The 17,860-nt window shown below is 43.0% G+C and overlaps 1 protein-coding gene across 1 annotated transcript; it reads left to right on the plus strand.

The window, feature by feature from the left end:
• Positions 1 to 569: 569 nt before the first annotated feature.
• mapkapk5 (MAPK activated protein kinase 5) lies at positions 570 to 16,716 on the plus strand. The gene is made up of 14 exons (XM_062516327.1): positions 570 to 1,412; positions 3,352 to 3,425; positions 5,759 to 5,834; positions 6,204 to 6,301; positions 6,765 to 6,873; positions 7,084 to 7,173; positions 7,339 to 7,434; positions 7,572 to 7,652; positions 8,170 to 8,357; positions 8,921 to 9,041; positions 9,455 to 9,585; positions 11,000 to 11,115; positions 11,981 to 12,085; positions 13,701 to 16,716. The coding sequence occupies exons 1-14, from the start codon at positions 1,377 to 1,379 to the stop codon at positions 13,793 to 13,795; spliced, it is 1,416 nt and encodes a 471-aa protein (XP_062372311.1). The 5' UTR covers positions 570 to 1,376; the 3' UTR covers positions 13,796 to 16,716.
• The last annotated feature ends 1,144 nt before the right edge of the window (positions 16,717 to 17,860 follow it).

Genomic DNA, 17,860 nt, shown 5'->3' on the forward strand with positions numbered 1-17,860 from the left:
AAGGTAGGCATACCTGTAATACTAGAGGAGATCCCGTGTAGGCCTATAGTTAAGTCAAAGTTAGCAAACGTGAATGTGAAGTTGGCTAGCCTAAACCTTGGAGAAGGAGACTGCATTCGCCAGACCACTAGGAATGCCCTCATCAAACCCGTTGAGAAGTAAATTGTAGAAATGACATACGCAGTAAATCAGTCACATGTTTTAAATGGTAACCTCATAAACACTGCAATGGAGTTAAGTTGTTGTATGTATCCCATAGTATCCCCGTGTTGATTTCTGAATGATCTGTCTACAAATATTGGTGAAAAAACATGCGTGGGAAGCCCCGTGTAATTAGTAGTCTGTAGAATGCCTGAACGTTTTACAAGTGGAAAACATTGTCTTAAGCACATATACGAATGACAACATATTCTGCTATCGTTATTTGATAACCATAGTTTATTCTTTTAAAGAAATAGAGACAAAACGTTTGTCTACAACAAAATAATTACAGAATTTATGTCAGGCATATATTACGATGGCGCATGCTACACCAGAGAGCTCGTCAGTGTTTTCTTGGTGTACAAGTGGCTAGCCATGGAGCTATCTCTGTAACGGAGTAGTTGTCGAGTCCATAGTATGGTCAATATAAGTATTTCTTCTATCGGGTTGCTGCTGTAGTTTTTGTGTTTAGTGGTTACTGTTGTGAGTGTCGTGTAATGTAAGGGTAATTAATACATATCCCATAGGTTATTATGGCGTAAGCTATGATCTCGACGATTTATGTTGGCTAATCTGCCGGGGCTTTTCCGCTGCCCGTTTGCTCCTCCTTTAGTGATTTTTTCCCCTCAGCAGTTTGGAAGACATTGAATGATCGGCACTGCAGCAAGTTTACAAACCAGTTCAACTGCACCATTGAGAGGGCCGACACTGGTGTTAATTTGAGACATCCCGTAGGAAACCCTCCGCTTGCTACGAACTCACTGGCTAGCTATTTATACATCTCTTTGTTTCCACCATCAAAAGTGGTGATCTCATCAAGCCAGCGTTAGACTGTCCACGCGAATGTGTGACATCTACTCTAGTGTCCCGTTGTCTTGCATGTTTGTGTTAGTTCAGTCCAGAGGACTGGAAGTTGACGGAGTCCCAGCAGGTCGTGGAATCGAAAAGTCCGGGCGAACTCTGTCCGACGAGGACAAATGCAAGACGACGTGTACCGAAGCGGCCATTTGACCCAAACTAAGTTGTCAGTCATGTCATCTGCATATTTCATGCAGTAGCTGGTGGTCTTGTCAAAAGTTACTACTGAAAGTAACAAAGTTGGATGGAATAGCAGGTGTAATTGCATGTCCTGAAGGTTTGCATTTATAAACGACCGGATTTGAACCAACGGCGCTATGTCGGACGACAACAACGTTGACAAATTTATAAAGGTTAGTAAACTTCTCTTCCACTATTAAGCAACATCTATGCACACGTCGATATTTGAAGGAGTTGGAAAGTGTCTGCACCCTTTGAGACTTTCTGACGGAATATACATAGTGTCGGTAGTTTGTAATCAAACGTTACACTAATCATATATTATAACAGTTTTGCTAAATCATGCAGACCTTATCTGTAAAGCTCCTTGAACGCATGTGCAGCCTGTGCAGTTTTCCTAAACGTATTTTGGGGCATACAGTACGTCTGTGTAAAGGCAAACAATTATGTAGTCACTGTATAAAGTTTCAAGCTCAGTAGTTGTCTCGATTCTCCCTGCCTTTATTTCCCCAGTAAAATGTATTTGCATCACTGCACACTTTATAAATTGCCAGTATAACATTTCTATTGCAAAGCTTAGAGGACAGTCCAGTATTTTGAGCCTACAGAACTGACTCATAGGCTACTCCTCATACTGACCGTAACTGACAAGGGACAAACAGCAGCTTATACCTTTTGGGCATGTGGGAAGATAGGCCTACAGGTTCCGAAATTAGGTGCTAAACCTAGAGATTGCCATATTTGCTTGTATAGGAGTGGTAGTGTCACAGTGTATGACACTTGATTTAGATCCCCTAACCGTACACTTCTGAGTCATAGCTGCTGAGGACTCTGACTGCCTTCTTGCATGCTCACAGCCACAGGCTGGTGAGTGAAAAGGGCCCCTGTACACTCCAGCCAGTCCCCCAGAACAGCCCTCTCCCCTCTGCCTCTGTCTGCCACAAGCCTAGTTATGGACTCTTCCCGACCCCCTCCTCCGGCGTGTCACAGAGACCAGAGCTGCCCTATATGTGATCTCAGAGAGAGCACTAAAGTTGGGGGGGCCTTAAGGGGAAGGGAGGACCATTGAAGTGTGGGGGGAAAGTGAGGAGGGTGAGTGAGAGTCATTTGATGACAGAGTGAGTGTTGGAGTGGGGTCAGGTGTCTGTTGAATGTGAGGTAGAAGTTCATAGAACGATCCATGGCAAGAATCATAAACAATATCTTAATGGGTTTGGAACTAGGGCATTTGGAAAACCAATTGAGCTGGTGCTTGGCTTGGGTTTCTCTCATGTGTTGGTAACCACCGTTACCAAGCAGTCTCGCATATGTGATTCCGGTTCATTGAATAAGATGCTGGCTTTATCTCCCATGATCTTGCAATATCTTGGACTTGACCCATTGGCCCACAGAATGCATGGCAGTGGATTTTGTTCAGTAGACGTCATAGCACTAGTAAGTTTAGCTAAGAGTGTGCACATATTAGTCATAGCTGGAGACCCTGAAACCCCTGTAGTACAGAATAGGGTTGATTGATTGCGGTCTTAGGTCAACCTTTACCTTAAAATGCACAGTTCCTGTCCCCTGTCAACAGTGGGAGGAGGAATCAGGTCAAGGCAGACTTTAAATGGCCCAATACTTTGAATTTCACAAATTCGAAGAACATGACGTTGTTGTTTATGGTTCTCCAGGAACCGATGTGGTGCGGCTACGATGCAATGCTAACAGTAAAATGTCTTGATCAAAGGATATTGGAGTGAACTTATCAGCCTGCAGGTGGTTAATGTGTGATCTGCACACCTGACAGGTTTTATTATGTTACCTTAGATTAAGCACACCAGTTTTATTGTGTTGCCAATAAATTAGCCTATTCATAATCGTCACATTGATTTGTTTCCATATTGAGCTACAGTTACAATGTCTGTACATGCTTTAACTTAAGAGAGACTGTGCACTCTTCTCCTCCGTGAGCCAGTATCAGTGAGCTGCACATTAACCACTCTGCCGGGTGCTTGTGCTCAACCTGTAAAACAGTTGGCATCTCTTTCAAGCCCTCTTTAGTTAATCACTTTTTTTTTTTTCCTGAGTGTAATGCTAAATCTCTAAAAGTGGCATGGGTGCTTTTGTCCTCAGGAGACCTCCATCTTGGAGGAGTACAACATCAACTGGACACAGAAGCTCGGAGCCGGCATCAGCGGACCCGTGAGGTGAGTGATGACACGCGCTGACGTCCGCCTGGCGCCTCGGGGGCCGACGGAGGAGAACGCGGGACAAAAACACGGCTCAGTCATGGAAGACGTCCTCTGTCCCTCAGACGGCCACTAGACTGTCTCTGAGTCACCCTCTGTTGTTGCTCCAGCAGTGCAAAACGTGCTTGCCAAATTTCTCTGTGACCTAAGTCCAAGACCAAGAGTTGTGACTCTGGTGTGACTGGGCACCCGGACAAGACAAGGCTATAGTCCTCATAGTTCCCTCGTCTTGGCAGTCATAGAACGTACAGTACAGTTCTTCTGGCATGCCTGCTGATTGAAGGAGATCATTTAGTACCTAAGAAAGCCACCCTTCTCCTAGCTGTGCTGACATTTTTGATGAACAGTGCAGCACGTTTTGGTTTGTGGTTTTTTGTTATCAAGGTGAAAGGATAGCATTGAGCAAGCCATTCACATATGTAGCAACCTCTCATGTAGTCATCTATATTCTTGATAAACAAGGTTGAAGTACACTGAACATATTATTAAGAGTTATTGTTCATAAAAGGATATCAGTCAAAGCGTAAGGCAGTACTCTGGATTATATGTGAGTATGGCTACATATGACTTGCATGTCATTTGAAAGAAATAAGATTATGTAAGCATGGAGAAAGTACATGATCTTTCATTCCAGTTCATGAAACACTGGACCAAAACTCATCATATTGCACTTATATAATTGACAGTGTGGACACCTTGATGTTGAGTCAGGTAGCCTTACAGTATATTTGTAGAAACTGATTGCTGGTAAGGAGTTTCTACCCAGTTTGTTTAAGCACACACATTTTTATGTTGGGTGCACACACACACACACACTCACAGTCTATTGCAGTGTATTCCAAAGTACAGATATTCATTAATTCTCCCAGCGTGCATACGTGTGGCGTGGAGTGTATTCCACCTCTGACCCATTCTAACCCGCATCTCTCCCTTGGCTATTACATAAATAAGCCACATGCGGCCGGAAAAGCCTTTGAGAGGCATACCTCTGCTGGGACAGCAGCAGTGCAAGCAAGAGATTAAGTCGAGGACTGTTTAGTGTGTACTCATGTTGCGGTACAAGGTGATTCTCTGATTGGGGCCTATCTGCGATGGGGTGCATGGAGTGGAAGCATGGGGAGTGGAGGGGAGGGGGGGGGGGCTTCACAGTGCACTTTGTCTTTCTGTTGGTTTTTCTGTCTCTTTCTCTTTTTTTCCCCCTCCACTCCCCCCTAAACTTTGTCCACTTCCCTCCCCCTTTCTTCAGATTCGGTCTTGAACTTTGCTTGAAGCTAGTCATTCTCTTTGGTGAGCCTTTATTGCGTAACCACAAAAGGTTTTGGTTTTGGGTAATGGTTACTCTTGGGAACTTGCCTGACGCTGCAAATGGCAGGGGAGGAGAGAAAGTAATTCCTCCCCTGAAAATCCCAATTTACAAATGTGAGTGAAATTATCTTTAGCCACCTAGACCCATACATGTCTACTTTTAGAGGTGCTGGAAGGGCTGCCCACCTACCTGTTCAGTTTATTTTATGAGAAAGGCCTTCTGCAGAGTCGTGAGTCCTTCACTCAAGTAGCAGATATGTTACTGTAATGGACACGGCCTATATTTGACTAAAATGTGCTGGATTCAGAGACGCATTTATCAGTGCTGTTTTATTCCATCTCACCAAAGCAGGGAGTAGGTGGAGTCGCTGAAAAAAATAGCCTAACACTACTCCTGTGTGACTCATTTGGATGGTGAGAAATGAGTAGCAGCTTGTTGGTTTTTTTGGTACTTCACGATAGGGCTCCTTCGCATTCACTGTGAGAGTGTATTCAGTATCATGTCAGGTGAGGGGAAATATTACCCATCATGTTGTGACCCATTTAAAGGGATTGAATAGGCTGGCTTTGTGTGAAGCTCAGGTTTATTGCATGCTGTCCTGAGAAGCTTAATTAAACCCCCAAAGACTCTCCTGTTTCACCACATCCTCATCTGCCTTCACCAAGGCCTTGTTGTTTATAGTTGATGTTAATAGGCAGTCACCTTGATTTGATAAGGATCCCTGGATCACCATCTTATCAGAAAGCAGAGTATACTCCACACGTCCAGAAATGCTTCATAAAATATCCCAGTCAACCATTCCTTTTTTACTGTTTTAGGAGCAACTCTAAAGGAAATCATCAAAAATATAATACAATACTTAAATGTACTTTGTTGTAATCTATTTCTCCTGGTTTCTCTCAATATTCTCATTTGTGAAATGACACATGGCTTTAATGTGTAAGTACGTGGCAAGAATAAACTTGAGTTTGCTTTCTCAATCCAGGGTATGTGTCAAGAAGTCAACACAAGAACGATTCGCCCTCAAAATCCTGATTGACCGGCCCAAAGCTCGCAATGAGGTACACCTGAATGTTCTCACATGCATCTAAGTTAACTCTGTTTGCCTTTTGGCCCCTAGCGGTGTCTCTCCTGTTGTCAGCGTTTATTTTCCATGTCTGTTTTTGGACAGCACGCTGTCTGTGTTTTCAGTTTGTCTGCCTCTGTGTTTTGGTTCTGTGAGCTTGTTTGACCTTTACAAGCACCGTCAGTTGGAGTAACACTTTAGCCACGTGTTTAGTCACTTATTGTCATTCAGAGAACACTAGGGTCAGCAGCAGAGAGACCTCACCCCTTCACAACTTTTAGTAATTCAGTATTTCTCTCCCTTTTCCAAATGCTTTGTTAAAATGGCTGTCTTGTGGCTGTTGACTAAATCATTTCTCATGCAGGTGAGGCTTCATATGATGTGTGCAGCGCACCACAACATCGTCCAGATAATGGAAGTGTATGCCAACAGTGTGCAGTTTCCACATGAGTCCAGTCCAAGGTAGCACACACACTCTTACACATACACACACAATTGAAGGAAGATTTTTTAATTGTAATCTAATAAACTTTTTTTCAAGTGAAGCAAGCTGTTCCTCATAGTCCTCTAATTGTTCATTCTTTGTATACACCTGTATGAACAACTATGGAGTTCTGACTCAGTCAGTGGGAAACAAACAGTGGCTCAGTCACTTCCAGCAGATCACCATGTTGCTTGTTGGAAGGGAGTGGTGTAATTTGATTGGCCACTGAGCTCAGATATCAACAACTTTTTGCCAGAATCGCAGGGTAGACCTTTAAATAATTAGTACTGTGATCTCATTTTCATCTGGCACCTTTACCTCCACCCCCACCCCAACAACTATAATATTATAACTATAACTTTAATACATATAACTATAATTATAACGACATTATAATTCTAATCTTTGATATCTCTATGTGTTTGTTTCCTCTCTTGTCAGAGCAAGGCTGTTGATCGTCATGGAGATGATGGAAGGAGGTGAGCTGTTCCACAGAATTAGTCAACACAGGCACTTCACGGAGAAGATGGCTAGTCAAGTCACAAAACAGGTAATGCCACTCTGATTGAAGCAATAGCACATCTGTTGTTTTGAACTTGTGTATCATCCTGCCATCTCGTGTTCATATGGGACATTGTACAGTGCCATTGTAGTTTGGATTCAGGTCTTCGAATGTGTGACTTTTTAAATATGACTTTAGGACTTTTAGAGTATTTGAGAAATTTGATTTATTTATTTTTTTCCCCTTTTCTTGTTTTAGATTTCACAAGCGTTGGAACACTGTCACTCGCTCAACATTGCTCATCGAGACCTGAAGCCAGAGAACTTGCTCTTCAAGGACAACTCACTGGTGTGTGGCAAATTCTGTGTAGTTTGCCTTGGTCTGCAGCGTTTGCTATCAATACCATTTGTCAGTCACCACTCGACTACACCCTAAAGGAACGAGAGATTGAATTTCTATTTGTGGTACTTGGTGCTGCTCGTTTATAATCAATTCTGTCTCTGACCCTTTCAGGATGCTCCGGTGAAATTGTGTGATTTTGGCTTCGCCAAAATAGACCAAGGCGACTTGATGACTCCACAGTTCACTCCTTATTATGTAGCACCTCAGGTGAGACACAACTATTTAAGCTGTAGAGCATTTGTCCCTTCTCCAAAATGCATAATTTGTTTTGTAGTATTCAGTAGACTATACTCTATGCAATATACTATATAGCAATTATAATTGTTTATAATTTATTTTTTTAGGTTCTGGAGGCACAGAGGCGACACCAGAAAGAAAAGTCTGGAATAATACCTACCTCACCCACCCCCTACACCTATAACAAGGTGAGCAAGAGTACCTCACCCACCCTCTACACCTACATCATATATTTTCTGAAGAGCTGGGTCTTCAGGAGTTTTTTGAAGATTCTAGCACTCACCACCTGACTAGACTTGACACTTGACCGTATGAAAACAGCACTCACGGATGCACTACGTTGCTCTGATTGTACTGTACCTTTCAGATAGTTTCTAAATTGTTTCAGAATTGTTGGGAGAATTGTTTGACATTTTAAACCATGTTTTACCATGTTGTATGTCGCTTTGGCTTAAAAAGCATCAGCCAAATGAAAGTTCCAAAACTGAAGCTTAGTTTTGTGATTTCAAGGACAGTTAATGATAATTAAATCAATTCTACTGGAAAGCACAATATATGAAAGTCTGTTCAGAATATCACTGAGGTGGATAAGCCTCACAGCAAATTGGGGTACTTGTACTCAGTGTAATGGCCATTTCCAAGAGTGACCTTCCCTTACTCTCCCTTCCTCTCGGTGTCTGTCCCTCTCTGCCTCCGCCTGGTCAGAGCTGTGACCTTTGGTCTTTGGGGGTTATCATCTACGTGATGCTGTGCGGCTACCCGCCATTCTACTCGAAGCACCACAGCCGCACCATCCCCAAGGACATGCGCAAGAAGATCATGACCGGCAGCTTCGACTTCCCCGAGGATGAGTGGAGCCAAATCTCCGAGATGGCCAAGGACATTGTGCGCAAGTAGGTCTAATTTTACGAGGATAATAACAAAATGGCATCCTGGGTTTTTATGTTGCCAGTTTATTACGAGCATTTCTCCCTACTGATTGGTCTTATGAATGTCTTCATCATCCCCAGTTACACATTTATAGATGTTATTATTGGGCAATTTCACAGAAATTGTATTTTTTGTCACACCCATAACGCCAATGAAACACCTTGGTATTTGTATGATGTGAATGATAACATTATTTTATTTTCACATTTTTCTCATGTACATTCTTCAGCCCAAAGTAGCAAAAGCTCAAATTTCATGTAATTATTTACATCACACCATACCATCACATTATATTGGAGTTATGGACGTGAAAAAAAACATAATTTTCCATGGAATTGCCCTAGTATATTATCAGTAGATTTGCCAGTCCTGTGGATTGCTTCATGTGGTGTGTGTGTGTGTGTGTGTGTGTGTATGTGTTTAACTCTGTAGGGTCAACCACAGTGCAGATGCTATTTGTGGCCCCATTTGAATCATGTAGAGTTGAATTAGGGATCTGTTGACACTGGTCCCCCTCTTGTGGCAGGCTACTGAAGGTGAAGCCGGAGGAGAGGCTGACCATCGAGGGGGTGCTGGCCCACCCGTGGCTCAACTGCACGGAGGCGCTGGACAATGTGCTGCCCTCGGCCCAGATGATGATGGATAAGGTGAGCGGCGCAGGGCGCTCCCACAGGCTCACACGCCTGGCTCTGTTGTCTTTATGGAGCAGCAGGAGGTCGTTAACTGGCCCTCAGCATTTTAGAGGGAAGTGTGTGTGTGTATGTGTGTGTGTGTGTGTGTGTGTGTGTGTGTGTGTGTGTGTGTTAGGCCACTTCAAAATTGTGAAGTTTGCGAGTGTGCTTTCTCTGCATCTGATTGTAGTTTGGATGGCAAGAAATCATTTGTATGCTATAATGAAGTGATAGTACTTATCTATGATAGTATAACTCATAGTGTGTGTGTGTGTGTGTGTGTGTGTGTGTGTGTGTGTGTGTGTGTGTGTGTGTGTGTGTGTGTGTGTGTGTGTGTGTGTGTGTGTGTGTGTGTGTGTGTCTGTGTGTGTCTGTGTGTGTGTGTGTAGGCAGTGGTAGCCGGGATTCAGCAGGCTCACGCTGAGCAGCTCGCCAACATGAGGATACAGGACCTCAACGTCAGCCTTAAACCCCTCAACTCCGTCAACAACCCCATCCTGAGGAAAAGGAAGCTGCTTGGGTCAGTCCTGCTAGTCTTTGCTTCAGTCTATACCTCCACCTGCTGTGACGTTCCGTTTTACTGTCGTCTATCCACGAGCGGATGCAGGATTCTGTCCATCGTGGCACGGCGTTGAGGCGAGCCCTGCGTTCTTATTCACTGTGAGAGCTTGATGAACTGATTAATCACGCAAGGTCACAAGGTCAAAGGTGACATGGGGTCATGCCAAATATATTGCTGACATGCACTGTGTGACTTTTCCAGCGTTTACATATTTACTCGTTGCTACGTGACGTGATTAGGTGGTCAAGGTCATAGGGTCAGAGGTCTAGGTCACATTTTGTCCACAAGGTCACAGCAGACAGAGGCGTACTAATCAATGTTCTGTGTCAAGTTCATTTTCCTTCATTCTGTATTTGCTTGTTCTCATTATATACTCGTTCTTACGTTCCCCGTTCTCCTCTCCATGTCCACGTTCCTTAAACAATCCCGGTTCCTCTCTGGCCCCGCACCCCTCCTCTTGTTCTCGCCCCCTCTGTATTCCTCTCACTGTGCTTTATCTCTCCGCATGTGGAAAAGCTTTTGTGTGTACGGACAATCATTTTGCTGCTGTGCTGCAGTGCAGGAGCGCTGCAGTGTTTGACAATGGATTGAGCCTGCACAGTCTGTCTTTATGGTACACAGTGGGGCTTTAGGCACTCAAACCTCATGCCAAAATTAGCAGCATATTAGCACTCTGATTTTTTGTACGTTTCCATACAGGATCCATTTATCATTCAGTGAAGTTGACATCTTAGACTGATACCACATAGCAATCATGCAGTGGCCATGTGTTACATTGAAAGAGCAGTACCACAGATTCCATACTGTAGGTCTATTCAACAGCAGATTTTGGTTATGATCAGTAACGTGCTTGCTTATGCTGATCAAGTTTTACCATTTCTTGTAGTCATAATGCTGTGTTCAGTCGCCCAGTCCTCAGTGCTAATGGGTTATGGCTCTGTTCCCCGTATAGCACCAAGCCCAGTGATGGGTTCTAATGGGTTATGGCTCTGTTCCCCGTATAGCACCAAGCCCAGTGATGGGTTCTAATGGGTTATGGCTCTGTTCCCCGTATAGCACCAAGCCCAGTGATGGGTTCTAAATTATGGGTTATGGCTCTGTTCCCCGTAGAGCACCAAGCCCAGTGATGGGTTCTAATGGGTTATGGCTCTGTTCCCCGTATAGCACCAAGCCCAGTGATTGGTTCTAATGGGTTATTGCTCTGTTCCCCGTATAGCACCAAGCCCAGTGATGGGTTCTAATGGGTTATGGCTCTGTTCCCCGTATAGCACCAAGCCCAGTGATGGGTTCTAATGGGTTATGGCTCTGTTCCCCGTATAGCACCAAGCCCAGTGATTGGTTCTAATGGGTTATTGCTCTGTTCCCCGTATAGCACCAAGCCCAGTGATGGGTTCTTCATCCACGACCCAGAGAATGGTGGAGACGACTCCAATGTTGCTCTAGAGAAGCTCCGAGACGTCATCGCCCAGTGTATCCTGCCACAGGCTGGTGAGACACACACACACACACACACACACACACACACACACACACACATACATACACACACACACACACACACACACACACTGTATACCAATGAGCCAAATATTGTAACCACTCACAGGGGAAGTGAATATTTTATTGATCAGTTTGTAACTACAATACTTGTTGTCAATATGTGGACTGGAGCAGCAACATCATAGTCTGTGCATCCACGTGAAATGACAAATGAATGAGAATTGGACAAGTTTAAAAAGCTGTGCCACTTTTACCAAATAAAAGGCCAAATAGTTGTCGCAGCATCTACACGTGGCCTGCATTTCTACTGGTAAAGTAGAGTCCACCCTTCATCTCGGTCGAGTTGATCACCTGGATGCAGTGGCACTAGTCTGATCTGTGATGGCTCCACCATGAAGCTTCACAGGACTCCAAGGAGCTGCTGTGAATATCTTGGTGTCTGAGACCACAGGACACCTTCAGAGGTCTTTTTTTGGTCTGCGCTTCAGCAGCATGGAGCTGTTTTTGTACCATGTAGAGTTCCCCTAGATTAGGTGGTTAGTCATAATATTTTGTCTCATCCGTTTTTTGATGTGTAAATCGTTTGGATTCTCCTGTTATTTGCTAGTTGAAAGATTTGCTGTCAGAGGTCCCTTATGAAATTGATGTCTCTCTGCAGTGCACTCTTACACAAACATAAATGTACAGAGCCCTCTTTCAACTTGATTAAAACAGAAAGAACACACACACTAACACACACACACACACACATACACACACACACACACACACACACACACACGCACACACACACAAACACACACAGAGAGAGCTATGCAGAACGGCCATGGAAATGCTGCTGTGTTGTTGACAGGAGAGAATGAGGATGAAAAGCTGAACGAGGTGATGCACGAGGCCTGGCGCTTCAACCGTGACTGCAAGCACCTCCGAGACGGACTCCAGGGCCTCAGCTGGGATGGTGAGGGGTGTGGCTGTGGAGGAGAGTGTGTGGATGTTGGGGAGTGTGGATGTTAGGGGGTGTGGATGGTTGTAAGGGGGAGTGGATGAATGTAGTTGTGGAGTAAAATGTGTGTGGATATTAGTGGGTGTGGATGAGAGCACTGTAGGTAGGTATGTCATATGTATCAAGCAGATTGGGATATAAAATTGTGAAAGAAGGGGTGCACATACATTACGATAGGTCACATGTATCCAAAACACTTGGTCAGAAACCATCGCGTGTGCTTGCTTGAGCTGTAAGGACATTTACTGAATGTGCTTCTTAGTCACACTGAACTGGAGCACAAAGCTGTCTTATTGTCAGTCAACCAAAGTGTTCTTTGAACGTTTTTTGGCCCAAGGCATTATTCTCTATGTGCCTCCTTACTGCCCTTGTAGAATGAGCTTACTGCCCTTTCTTCAAATTCTTAATGAACAGTTAAGGGTGACCATATAGTATGTTGGAATTTGGGACAAATAACATCAGTCATTAATCTTCCACATGATGGTGTGTTATTAATAAAAATGCCTGTTGCGTAAGTGCTATAAGTAAGTGGTGCACTATATTGCCAAAAGTGTTGGGTCACCTGCCCTGACTCCCAATGAACTTAAGTGTCATCCCATTCTTAATCAGTAGTGTTTATTATGATGTCGGTACACCCTTTGCAGCTATAACGGCTTCAATTGTTCTGGGAAAGCTTTCCACAAGGTTTAGGAGTGTGTTTGTCAGTTCACACTGACGTTGAGCGACTCTCACTGACTCTCAGTCTCCACTTTAATACACCCCAAAGGTGTTCTATTGGGTTGAGGTAAGGACATTGTGCAGGCCAGTCAAGTTCATCCACACCAAACTCTGACAATTCCATGCTCCCAACTTTGTGGGAACAGTTTGGGGATGGTCCCCTCCTGTTCGAACATGACTTGGTCCTGACCTAAACCCAACAGAACACTTTTGGGATGAGTTAGAGCGGAGACTGAGAGTCAGTCGCCCCATCCAACATCAGTGTGTGACCTCAAATGTGCTTCTGAAAAAAATCCCATAAACACACTCCTAAATCTTGTGGAAAGTCTTCCCAGACGATTTGAAACTGCTATAGCTGCAAAGGGTGGGCCGACGTCATATTAAACCCTGCGGATTAAGAATGGGATGCCACTCAAGTGCATGTGGGAGTCAACGCAGGTGGACCCAATACTTTTGGCAATGTATAAGCAAACATTGCTTTATGAGTGCAATTAAGCACACGTCATATTATTAAGGACAACCTAGTCAGAGAGATGACAAGGAAAGCACTGTGAACTAGCATCCTGCTAACAAAAAAATAAGATTGTCCCCTCGTTACAGACTACGATAACATTGACCCCTTGTTACTGACTAAAGTTAGTTAGTGCCATCCAAGTCAGTGTTTACCAAGTCCTGATGCTTCAAGAACACTGAAATGGTATCCTGTGGCCTTGCATGGCCCAGGAGCAGTTCATGCTAGTAAACCATGCTCTCCCATATACTGCATGTATCATGTTGTTTGTAATTAGGTTTTTTTCTTTGGTTTGTACAATTATATCTGACATAGTTTCCACATGCCAAATCTCTTTTGCAGGGAGGGCATTTTGCGACAAGGTGGACCGCTTGAAGCTGGCTGAGATCGTCAAACAAGCCATTGAGGAAAAAACAAACTTACAGGAGTCTCAATAGCAAGTGCTGAATTTCTATTTCCTTTTGTACTGTTTTATTATATTTGTTCTTAAGCAAATAACTGTAAAGAGTCCTTTTTTCATGTAAATTTAAGTGCTGAACCTTTTTTTTTTTTTTCAAATGGACATGCTCAAAAAAAAAAAACTACTGTAAAACTGTAGATATATTCAAGGAATTGTTGGTTCGAAAAGCTTTTTTTAACAAATGACGGTGAAGAAAAAGAACAGAGAAGTGTCTATTTTTTCTTTTTTTTAGGAAGGAGAGAAGGAAAAATACAGCAAAATTGAATTTCAGCCTGCACTGGAAAAGCAAGGGAGATTTTTTAACAACCTGCTTGTCCAAGATGCCGCATATTTTATTTTAGCTTTACTCAGCCTCCTTCTCTTTTTAACAAGTCTCATAAATCTATTTATTTAAGATAAATAATTATAATGAACAAAGAAAAAAAAATGCTGTTATTTTGTACCATAACGCCTGACGTTCAGACGCACGAATCAGCATGAGTCGCTGATTATGAACAAATCAGAGCCAGAGAAAAGATGGAAGGATCCATTTCATTTAAAAAGTTTATTCTCCACTCTATCTATCCAGAAAAAAAATGTGAAATGTGAAGAAGGACAGAAAGGAATAATTTCATGCCTTTAAAAAACTTTTCAGTATGAGCTGCATTATGTCAAATGTTCCGTCTTGACTGTCTTGCTAGACAAGTACTCCAATTGATATCAGCCAGAGGTGAGCTTTGTTTGTCTTCCTGGATGAGGATTCAAACAGAGGTGTAGTAGTTATGAATGCTGTATATTTCTAATCAGAAATCCTATTGAGTGCAATGCAGATGCATTACTGACCTTCTGCCTCCTACCTCTCTGTTGCTCCCCTGGTGATAGTGGTGATGGAGTGGGCTGAGAGAACGAGAGAGAGAGAGAGAAAACACTAGAAACTGTCACTTGGATGTGGACACTCCAGTCTTTGTATGTTACCCGGTTGTATTGAGCCTCATTTCTGATAGGGGTGTGTGTGTGTGTGTGTGTGTGTGTGTGTGTGTGTGTGTGTGTGTGTGTGTGTGTGTGTGTGTGTGTGTGTGTGTGTGTGTGTGTGTGTGTGTGTGTGTGTGTGTGTGTGTGTGTGTGTGTGCATGTGTATGTGTGCGTTGAAGAGAGGGAGAGAGAGAGAAAAAGAGAGGAGAAGAGTTCAAGAGGTTCACGCCAACTTTAGGATGCGTTATTTCAAGCAAACTGAATCCTGTTTTCCTTCTTTAATTTCCAAAATAATGACTTCAGGAAGAACCCTCGAGCCTTCCTTTTTTGTGTGTTTGCCTATGGTTTATGTATTGAATGTGTGTGTGTGTGTGTGTGTGTGTGTGTGTGTGTGTGTGTGTGTGTTTGAGTGCAACTTCTTGGGCGTTGGACATGTGTTGTGAGTACACATGCGAGTGATCGCCCTTACCAAGTCTACGCTGCTTCCCCAATAAGCCTGCACCGGAGGAAGCTGTTGTCAGTGGCTGTTTAAATGTAGCACCTTTAGTCTCTGACAACAGTGTCCTCCCCGTGGCACTCCACATTCTCCAATCACATTAGACCTCTTAGCTCAGGACTCGTCATGGTAACATGACACTTGTAAGGAAAGGAAGAAAGTGTGGATAACCTCCCTTTTTTAAAAAAAAAAAAAAAAAAGAAAAGAAAGTAAGAAAATCCTCTGAAGCTGTGTCTGGCTTCCAGTAAAAGTAGGCATCTCATGAATTCAGCCTTGTGTTTGGCATTGCTGTATCTGCATCTCAGTAGTGGTGACTTGTTGGAGACTGAAAAAAAAAATCATGGTGTTCAGATGTTTTCTGAATGATGACTGATTGGTAAGGGGGAAGGGCTTTTGACTATTAATCTCAGCCGGTCTTCTTTGAGCTGACAACATTCTTAAATATTTGCATTTTTATCCAAGCTTTCTGTGACAATGCATCCATGTTGGAATCTTAAAGTATATGATTTTCTCCCCTCACCTGACTAACAGCTCTCTGACAGTTTTCACTACTGGCAGAATACACCTCAGGTCAGCTGAAAACATTAATGAAATGGTAACTTTTTTTATTTGCTGTTTGAGGAGGTGGGATTGGACCGGACCGAGACTGGAAGTTACTGTAATGCTGCATATTGCACCTCATTTCCAGGGAATATGCCTGAACATGAGTTCAGTTTTTATCTCAAAGTGCTTTGTGGGTTGTCTGAATCTGGCTAGCACACAAACCAGTTTGCTGGGAAAGAGCTCTCAGCAAGTTGTCATGCATATTTTCAATAGTCTTCCATGTTGCAGCATAATCACGTTTGTCCATGCATAGCCTCTTTCAGAGAACACTTCAGTGATAGTGGCCTCCGAATTAATGGAATTGCCATAGTTTCTGTCAAGTACGTCCAAAAATATTTTCTGGAAATGAGGTTACCTTTGCAATGATTAACATTTGCTTTTAATCGAGCAGAGAAGACTTAATAGTTACACTACGACAAACTTTGCCTTGACGTTTTTGAGAAGAATGCCTATTTTCTTGTCATCGTTGATTTTACCACGTCAGCCGTTCGAACTTGAGCTGGGATGCAAAAGTGAACCAGACACAATCCTTTGTTTTGGCACGTATGGGCATAGTTGAGAGCACTTGTGATGTCATTTGAGAATACATTGTTTTTCGTTCGCTTGCTGAACAGTCTGTGAGTTTTGTGTCCCAGTCTTCTGTCTGAATTAAGGCATCTGTCATTTTTATTTGTTCATTTTGAGTTTCATTTATTTTATTTGTGTACTAATCTCCTCTTATGTGGTAACTGCGCACTTGTTATTTCAACATGGGAGGCCTGTACCTCAGTCAGTATTTCATTTGTCCTCTATCATCTTTGAAAAGTCATGAACATGCTAAAATGTTTGTATTAAAGCAATTCCTGCTGTTCAAATGGGAGTGTGTCATTTTATGAGTGGTTGTTGTGGTGGGGTGTGGAGGCTTGATTATCAATGGGCCCTGTGCACTTAGATTACTTGAAGTCAGCAAACCAGTTTCCAGTTGGTTGACATCGCTGTCAACAAGCACCTGAGGAGGAGTGCTTCAGTTGTACCAAAAGGTGTGCTCACCAAGAATTCCCTCCTGGTTTTGTGCAGCCACTGAACATACAGTAGGCTGGCGTTTTTAGGAAGAAGGCTGAAGCTAGAACCGCTTTTGTAATGACTTGAAGGTGAGACGCATGGCACATCAGTGCTCCTGAGCAGCCCAGACATTAAGACTCCCGTACTATTTCTTGTGTTTTGGTGTAACTAAAGCACTCATCTTCATCTTCCTCTCAACTAGGAATTTATGTAAAATATTGTCCTACTGAACTCACTTGCTATAGTTATTAATTTATATAAAGTAAAGTAAACAATACAATTAGATTACCCTTCAAAATATCTGTACATTACCTACAGAGTGCCTCTCAAAAATATGTCCCGACTGCAAGTGATTTCATCTTAGAAGTGTGTATCTCACCTCCAGGCCTACTACCTGCATCTAGTTTTCCTGTCAGTGGATGACAGAAGGATATTCTTGAATCCTTGTTGACTAGTTCATATAATAAATGACAATTACTTTTAGTAAGCCTATTTTGATTTTTCCAATTTCTGATTCCACTGGTACAGGTAGGTGCAAAATAGATTACTTAGGTAAGTTGTTGAACTGGTGTGTGTTTGCATGGACTTCTAAATCAGTTAAATGCTTATGCGCACTGCATTTTGCATTAGAATGTATCCAGTCACGTAAGGGCAAACGTTACAGTAATCTGGTTTGTGCTGATGGTTTTATTTGTCGCAAATTACTTCACTTTGGACAACGCCATGGATAGAAATGGATGTCTTCCAAATGCAGAGAAAAGCGGATGTAAGATGCGAGAAGGGTTTCCCTGAGGAGGCGTCTCCAGAGACGACATTATTTGTCAAAGGAACTCCTATGACAGATTGTTGGTTATAATACATCAAAATTCATGTTAACTAGCCTACAATAGAACTGCAACTGGCTACTACTTGCACCGGCTCACGTGGATGCCTCATTACCACCACTCAATT

Source organism: Sardina pilchardus, chromosome 16, assembly GCF_963854185.1.
Source record: "Sardina pilchardus chromosome 16, fSarPil1.1, whole genome shotgun sequence".
Taxonomy (NCBI): domain Eukaryota; kingdom Metazoa; phylum Chordata; class Actinopteri; order Clupeiformes; family Clupeidae; genus Sardina; species Sardina pilchardus.

Coding starts and splice junctions, on each gene's coding strand:
- mapkapk5 (XM_062516327.1), top strand. CDS start 1,377: ATGTCGGACGACAACAACGTTGACAAATTTATAAAG. Junction 1,413..3,351: donor ACGTTGACAAATTTATAAAG/GTTAGTAAACTT, acceptor TTTTGTCCTCAG/GAGACCTCCATCTTGGAGGA. Junction 6,302..6,764: donor CCACATGAGTCCAGTCCAAG/GTAGCACACACA, acceptor CTCTCTTGTCAG/AGCAAGGCTGTTGATCGTCA.